This window comes from Herpailurus yagouaroundi, unplaced genomic scaffold, assembly GCF_014898765.1.
Source record: "Herpailurus yagouaroundi ecotype Mexico unplaced genomic scaffold, PumYag 188, whole genome shotgun sequence".
Classification (NCBI taxonomy): domain Eukaryota; kingdom Metazoa; phylum Chordata; class Mammalia; order Carnivora; family Felidae; genus Herpailurus; species Herpailurus yagouaroundi.
This window is the reverse complement of record NW_024412419.1, coordinates 27,674,749-27,683,262: the sequence shown is the minus strand read 5'-3', so window position 1 is coordinate 27,683,262 and position 8,514 is coordinate 27,674,749. Positions and strand designations below refer to the sequence as shown.

Here is an 8,514-nt window from a genome sequence, read left to right as displayed (position 1 = left end):
AGTGCTTGTTATTAACATTTTTAAAAGAAAATAGATATTTTTGTTTGAGGTCTGAGTACCATCCAGACTCCAGCAAGCAAGTTTTGGATGCAGCTTGGAGGAAGCTATTTCCCTAGGAGTCTTAAATTCCAACTCGTTTCCACTCATTACCACTTTCAGTAGTTGTAAAATACATTCTGGCTGTCAAATAAATGGTGTACTTTTTATTTTGAAAGTTAATTGTTTTTCTCTTCTCTGCCTCTATTAACACTAAATTCTTAAGGGTAGTTATGTGTTGACCTATGTTCCTCTAAACTCACATTTTACGCATTTGGTTTCTTTATGTTGTCTACCTATTTTCAAACAGAGAGACAACAGCCAGTGTTAGGAAACAGACCAGAATTAACCCTCCACACACATAATGCCAGGAATAAGAATATGTGTTTCATGTTGTTTAAATCATGCAGAATTTAGTTAAACGTTGGGTTTAGAGCCTCCAAAGTACACAGTCATGAAAACATATAGTCTGGGATCCTGCAGACAATTTTAGAAAAGAAACCTGCTTAACTGCAGAGTAAGATTAACTTACTTGTAAGGTCTTTACATATACTGTTCAACCTGATATTTGCATGTACTATTCAACCTGATGTTTACAATAGCTCTATGAGGTCTGTTGAGGAAGGTGGGGAAATCTCTCCTTTCATAGGAGGAAACTGAGGCTCAGAGAGAGGTACCTGACTTGCCCAGGGTCTCATGACTACAACTGGCAGAAACGAGATTTAAATCTGACTGTAGATCGCATGCCAGAGACAGGCTGCACTCTCTTCATTTGACTGAATTTACCTCCTCAGTCAAAAATCAATGTGTTTAGAAATGCTAAGGTTCCTACCATCAGTAACAGGTTGATGCTCCCTTCTGCAGGAGTCCTGCCCTGCAAGTTAAACAGCAAGCCCTTTGGACCTTTGGAGAGACTGTTACCATGGACAGGGGGAGACATTATTGCTTAAGGAGGCAGCCACTCAACAAAAACTGTTCAATACCAACTAGGGCCACCCTCTGGTGAGGCCGACCTAAAACAGCATCAGTCCGATTTGTACATCCCTCTAGGAAGACTGAATTGCAGCATATAACATATTCTGTCCTGGTACCTGATACCAGTCACTGTTAAGAGTTTGGTTTTGCTTTTGCCTTTCCCCTAAAAGGTGATAGTGACCATCAAATCTACAAAAGGAAGGTCTGGAGAAACCAGATATAATAGTTTATTTTGCTTCTCCATGGGTTTGCCTAATTTACTCATTTTACTGATTGTGGGAAATTGACACATTGAAACAGCAGAGTCACCAGTGGTTGTGAGTAAATAATATAATCAAAATTATAAGGTAGCTTCATTGTGGACACAGATTCCTCTTCAGCAAAGTAAGAATAGTAGTGTGTGTGTGAATGTATGCATGTGTATGTGTATGAATACACATACACACACATAAATATGTTTGTTTTATTTTCTTTGTATTTGTTTTTTTATTCAAGGTATATTTGGTATCTTTGTCACAGGAAGGCTGACAATATAAAACTCTTCTTATATATGAAAACTCAAAACTAACCCAAACTCAGTGATGAGTGAAATAATTGCTTTGAGAAGAAAAAGAAGAATCCCAGTTTCTTCCTGAATTTTCTTAAAATTAAAAAAACATATATAAGAAATGTTTCATGTACTGAAATTGCCATTTTCTGTTTTTAATTTTGTGAACATGTATTTCATTGCATTTATGAATAGGAATAGATAGTATATATACATAGAGCCAACACATAGGGATGGCTGCTGGCTTTCTGGGGGGCTTTGTACATGGTGAGTTCTCTTATTACACAGTTTAATCAAAGCTCCCTCAACTAATAACTTCATTTAATTTGCACATTGATTTCTCAGTCTGTTTGGCACCATTAGTTCTAGCAAATCTGGAACTGTACTTTATGGAACCATCTTGCCTTAACGCCCACAGGCTCTCAGCTCCTGAGGGCAGAGATCGGGTGTTACTTGTCTTTGTGTATCTAGCACAGGACCTGCCCAGAGCAGGTGGTCAACTGTTTGTGGAATAGAACTGTCCTCAATTTCACCTAACAGAAAGATAAGAAAGGCATTTCTTTGCTGAAGGGACTGCCCCTCACAGAAACAGATTCAGTCTTATGTGGTATACACACTTCAACTCCCAATGCAGAGCAGGGCACCTCTGTGGGTCCAGCTTCTCTCTGGTCACGAGACACCAGGTCATTCCCCTTGCCCACTGGCTCAATCCAATCTCTATATTTGAACATGTTGAGCTAAGTTCTCTCTCTTCTAATCGTGTAAAAAACAGACCCACATCTAATTATTTAGGTCAAAGGAAGATATTTAAAATATTGATATATGAAAAGCTGAAATAAAATATTAATCAAAGGTGGTTTCTGATGATCAGATTTCTATGACTATTTAATTATGGATGGTGGTTTCTTCAGAAGAGGACAAAAGTTCCCTGTCACAACCCAAACTTTTCTTTTGTAACAAATAAAATTCTCAAAACTATTTTGACTTTTTAAAGACTGCTGGGTGTTCTTCATTTCACTAAGTGGTTTGCTTTTCTGGTGGTTTGTTTTTCTCCTAAATTTTATCCCCCAAAATTTTAACTGATTTTGTAATCACCATCCACATTTCTGACTGGCAGTCTTAACAGGAATTTTAGGAAAGATAGCTAAACCTAGTCAGGTGAGACAAGTATACTTAATTTTCCCCCGTGGCAATTATAAATATCAGGAGAGTTTTCATGGTTGTCTCATAGCTTCCTTATGATGCAGAATGGGAAAGACTTATTGAATATAAATGTATGACTCATTACATATCCTAATAGCAACTGTATGGTAAGAACAATGTAAACATCTTCTCCTTGGGTTGGTAGAACCACCACCTTCCAGGATCTGAAGAGCTTCTGTGTCCTTCTAGAAAATAAGTCCTGGTCCCCTCCAAAAAGCACAAAAGAAAAAAAAAGACCTCTAAATTGACTCCTCCCCCGCCAAAAGTTTATAAAAATACTGAAATAATATTCTCACAACAAAATTAAAGTTTGAGTTTAGATAAGGAGTATCAAGTACATGCAGAAAAGCTTTCACTTCACTCATAGATAAATGGCTCTAGAAAAAGATAGATGAGAAAACTACCAACTACAACACCCAATCTTTGTGACACCTAACTAGAGCCCAGGGAGGAGGAAATAAATAGTTCACGGGGGAAATCCTCTGTCCCATAGTCCAATCAGGGAGATCCCACGGTGTCACCAGTCAATAAAAGTCCAAGGTATCTTTTCAGATAACTTCCTGAGTTAGAGCATTCTTCAGAGTTTCTCATCTCGCTCCTTCCAAATGCCAATATGATTGCCTCCAGTGTCCTCGGCCTGAAGTCAGCCATCCTGCAATACAAATCAGAACCTGTTGTATGCCTGGTTGCATTTAACAAAATAAGAATATTCCTAGAAAGCAGTTTATCAGTTACATTTAAGGGAACATCTCAGATGATCAGTACTTTGACTCTCAAGATTTAGAGGGAATTAAAAGGTCATATAGTCCCATAGCACATGAAATCTTAAATCTTACAGAGTCCAACAAGGATGCTTATGTTAATGTTCCCTAAAGGGTGCTCCACAAAACACTGGTCTGTTAAATGCTTCTTCTCGAGGCTTCCCTCTTAGAAATCCACAATGTAAATTTGCATAAGGGCACTGAGAAAACTTGTAAGGGAAAAAGATATATATCTATATAAGTATATAGAGAGAGAGATATATAGAGAGAGGAAAAAGATATAAACATATTAAACTTTGTTTAGTCCAGCAATCCCTAGCCCTTATAAATTTGTTAATTAGATCTAATCTAGCAGAAGATAATGGAAAACAAAGAAGCATTATAAAGAAAATATAAATGTTCTTACTTCCAAGAGAATAATTATGATCTGCCATCTTGTCCCTGCGATCCAGGGGCTCAATGATCATTGGTGAAATGATATCCATGGTCACAAAAAAATATTCACACCCTTGTATTTTAAAATGAGGGTGAATCCTGAAACTCAGCCAAAGGAAATATGCACATCACAAACACAACTGTCTTTTCTGTCAGTGGGCCTTTTTACTCTTGGGGCTTATAAACATCATCTGATTCTAAATAATAAATGTGTAGATCATTTCTCTGAATCCCATTCATTACCTTGCCGGGCAGAAAAAAATCCTAAGTATGAAACGCCTTTGTCTACATACTCAACTGTGGCATAATTTTGTCACCTTTTTTTTCCCTTTTTCCTTTTTTCCCTAAACAAGGGTAAATGTCTTTTCATTAGTTACTGATTTGGATGAGAAGGAGCCTGTCTGCCATATGCATTTTACTTATATATGAACGTACTGTCTTCTTCAACTAGCACACATGAAATTCAGTACTAGTAGTCAGTGACCTGTCTCTATGACTTATACGTGAGAAAATTGAAGGGGTAAGACAAACCCTGAATGTAAACGTTCAATTTTCAAAGAATAAAATTAAATTCAAAAAAAAATGCAGATCTTTGTCTCTATTTGCTTATAGAGGCTGAAGATCCAGAACTCTTACTCATGTAAGTAATTGTCCTACATCTAACAGGTTGTGAATCTCTCGTAAGCCAAGAGCAAGGTTGAGGTAACTTGAACAGTGCTAGGTGAACAGAAGTGAGCTCATGGCTACTTTCACCATTATTAAGCAAAAGCAGGTACTCCTCTGAATTCAGAGATGGTCCATGAGGTGAGCACCATCTAGAAAGTTCTAGGTAGGCATCCCATGACCCTACCCATTGAAGCTCTTGTTTTTCCTGAGCTTTCAATCATAGCCACAGCACTCACAGAAGTAGCCTCCACAGGCTGGGGTGGTAATGGGGTAACTAGCACAATTTTCAGGCTTCATCCAAAAAATCTTGCACAATGATTCCTGGCTTTTTGGGGGTCATAGATCCCCTTGAGAATCTGCTCAATGCTATGGACCTTTCCCCAGAAATGAGCATATGTCCATGTATAATTTCACATAAAATGTAATACATTTTTGTAAACTCCTTGAGGCCCTTCTTTAGACCCCAAGGGAAGACCCTTCCCCCAAGATATCTTCCTCTGTCCTGGTATCAGGAATTTTTTCTTATTCACCTTTATATTCCCACCTTGAACTATGCTAGGCCAGTTGAAGAAATGGAAGGATAGGACTGAAAGATTTGCCAAGATGATCAATGAAGAAATGTTAAAAGTACAGTTGGTATCACAAAGCTATTGAGACAGAAAGTAAATTAGTTGGTTGCCTAGGGCCAGAATGAGATAGGGGAGACAAGCAGTGACTGCTAATGGATACACTTGGGAATGACATAAATGTTCTGTAATTAGACTGCAGTGATGGTTGTGCATCTCTGTGACTACTAAAAACCACTGAATTATACACTTCAAAAGAGTATGTTTTATAGTACATAAATTAGGTCTCAACACAGCTGTTTTTAAAAGTTGGTGTTATAAAGAAAGGAAAAGAAATGGCTCAGCAGGAATTACAAGAAACTGCATAAGACTGAAAATAATATGTGGCCTCCTTATTGTCTTCAATGAGGAAGGAACTAGAGGAATTTTGGTTAAAGGTCACTGGAGATTTTCTCATCAGGGGGAACTATGGAGACAGTGTGTTTAGGTCTCCTAAAGAGTGGAATGTAGAGGACCACCCATAAGAATAAAGAACACTGGCTCGATCCAATAGGATCTCTGCCTAACCCAATAATTCTGTTTATGAGAATGATTCCGTAGAGACGCAATGGCTGCCCTCCATGGCACAGCTTGAAAGGTTAAGAATATGACACCAATTTCCCCAAATCTTTTTTCTGAATACACTATGGACTGTTAACTAATAAATTTATCTAAGTCTATCTTGAATCAATTTATATTTTCAGCTTATTCTAACAAATTCCATATGCTTCCCAATCTGCTTCAGATGATGTGAGTATAATTTCTGCATGGAGCCAGAGCCTGGCTTATAGAACTTTGAGTCTGCCATGTCTCTGATTCTCACCACCCCCTTCTCCATAGTTCTGTCAAATGCCTTTTTTTTTTTTTTTTTTTTTTTTTTTTTTTTTTAGTGAGGGCAAGAGTTTCCAACTCTTCTCTTTCTGCAGGTTTTTTGTTTCCACTGTCCCCCTCCCCCAAGTTTGGGCCCTGATTCTAGCTTGGAAAACTAAGCTGATTGGTAAAGAGTACTGGTCTATTGGATACGCACAGTAAGTTATGGGTCCCTAGGACATCATTTTAGGACACAGAAATGGCAGACTTCACTTAGCTTTAGAACCCATCTGGTTCCATTTTGTTTTAAGTTTATTTATCTGGAGAGAGAGACATAGAGAGCACAAGTGTGTGAGGGAAAGAGAGAAGGAGGGACAGAATCCCAAGCAGGCCCTGAACCATCAACACAGAGTCTGATGTGGGGCTCAAACCCACAAACCATGAGATCATAACCTGAACCGAGATCAAGAGTCAAATGCTTAACCAACTGCACCACCCAGGTGCTCCCCATCTGGTTTAATTTTATACATGATGAAACAGGTGCAAAGAGAAGAAATAATATGCCCATGATCATGTACCTAGCCAACAGAAAGACAAAAAGTGATATGTGTTAATGCCCAACCACTCAGCCCCCAAAACTATAGGCTGCCTCCCAGGCTCACTATGATGCTCATGTTGGCCCCTTTCAGCCTCCCTCTAGTGATTTCATTTGTGGTTTGACCCAGCACTGACCTCACCATCCTGTCTGGTCTCACCAGCATCTGCTTCATCCTGGTCAGGCTCAAACTCAGTGGCCCGATCAACAACATCCACACCCGCCTGCACCCTGGGCTTCTCGTTTTCCCACTTGGCAAAACCTTTGTCCTTTGCTGCTTTGTCATGGAACTTGGATTTCATTTTGGGGAAGGTGTGGGACCCCGAGTCCCCCCAGCCAGCTTCTGACCATACGGGTTCGGTCTGGGTGGCCTGGCTGGTGGTGGCACGCTGCAGCCTCACAGAGATCTTGCGAGAAGAGCCTGTGACCAATGTGATGGCTCTGCTGTCCAGGTCTCGGTGTCCTGCAGTGACGCCAGGGAACTCGAACACTTCATCCTGCACTGGAAGGGGGAAGACTGTCGTGATTATGTGACATCTGATCGCTTCACAGCAAACAACAGAAGTCCGGCGGGCAAGGCCCTAGAGGGACGGACCAGAGGCAGACCCAAGCTGGCTGCAGGTGAGTTGCAGAGAAGTGAGACCTGAAAGCAGAGAGAAGCAAGCGGGAGTCAAGGCTCTCGCCATGCCTCTCATCTGAAGTTGGCCTTGGTGTTTATAATGACTCCGACCAGGTTCAGATCCAGGACCCAGTGGAGGTCTAGGTGTGGGAAGGCAAACCGAAAGAAAGAAAGTAGAAAAGAAAAGTAAGAAAGTAGAGGACATTACCTGGGGGCAACGAGGGGCTTCCAGGCAGCGACCCATGACTGCTGCCCAAGGAGGGTGCCCGGGCAAATCTCCTGCAGGCCAGAACCAGGAGGTCTTTGCACTGTTTGTGACAATTGGCTCCACAGTCTGAAAAATCCCAAAATATCACAGACGATTAGTGTGAATCATGTGTACCTGGTGCTGACTGGGTTTCCAGGGTGGCGTCTGAGCCAGGGCCGTGTCCTCCCCATGCTCCTTCCCGTGTTGACTCAGAGTCCAGCTCAGGCCCACGGAGTGTGTCCAGGGGCTAGAAAAGGGCCAGTGGGACTCACTAGCCTTCCTGGGGTTCCTCTCACATTTGCTTAGCTTTTTCCACTACACGATTCATTGAGGCGCTGGGGAGCAAACAAGTAGGGGCGAGGCAGAGTTGCCTTTGCTCGAAACTAAATGCCAATTGCATGGGACTGGGGCTCTCCCAGGCCAAGATGGGTTTTCCACCAAGAGGCTCCCTGAGCCAGAATGAGGGAAAGAAACCCCAGCGTCTAGTGTCTCCCAGGACCAACAGCTGCCTCTGATCATTTACAGTGAGATGGCCCTTCATTCAGTATTAGCCTACACCTTTTTATTCTTCTTGATTCCTCCAGATCTTTTCCAGAACAACTGAGTTTCTTAAGTTTACTTATTTATTTTGAGAGAGAGAGAGAGAGAAAGAGAGAGAGAGAGAGAGAGAGAGAGAGAGAGAGAGAGAGAACCCCAAGCAGACTACACACTGTCAGCACAGAGCCAAATGTTGGGCTCAACCATCACAGTGAGATCATGACCTGAGCCAAAATCAAGAGTCAGACACTTGACTGAGTCACCCAGGTGCCTCTTGAGAACAAATGATCTTATCTCCTCCTTCTTTTCTTTGCATAGAAACAAAACAAGGTGGGCTTATGCCTAATAACATTTTCCAGACTTGACTGTGGCTTTGAAATGGCAGCAGACTCTGTGAAATCTCCCATTAGAATGCTTTAGTTAAGAAAGTAGAATAAGGGCACCTGGATGGCTCAGTCAGTTAAGCGCCTGACTCTTG

General features: G+C 41.1%; 1 protein-coding gene across 10 annotated transcripts in view; it reads right to left on the bottom strand.

Moving 5' to 3' along the window:
* Positions 1-401: 401 nt before the first annotated feature.
* The window catches only part of RASGRP3 (RAS guanyl releasing protein 3), a 105,912-nt gene continuing 97,799 nt past the window's right edge, over positions 402-8,514 (bottom strand). For all 10 annotated transcript variants that reach the window (XM_040496487.1, XM_040496488.1, XM_040496491.1 and 7 more), the window contains 3 exons: positions 7,461-7,586; positions 6,771-7,135; positions 402-3,413 (listed from right to left, as the gene is read on the bottom strand). In XM_040496487.1, the coding sequence (XP_040352421.1) occupies positions 3,405-3,413; positions 6,771-7,135; positions 7,461-7,586 (500 nt within the window). In that variant the 3' untranslated portion in view covers positions 402-3,404. The remainder of the gene's footprint in view (positions 3,414-6,770; positions 7,136-7,460; positions 7,587-8,514) is intronic.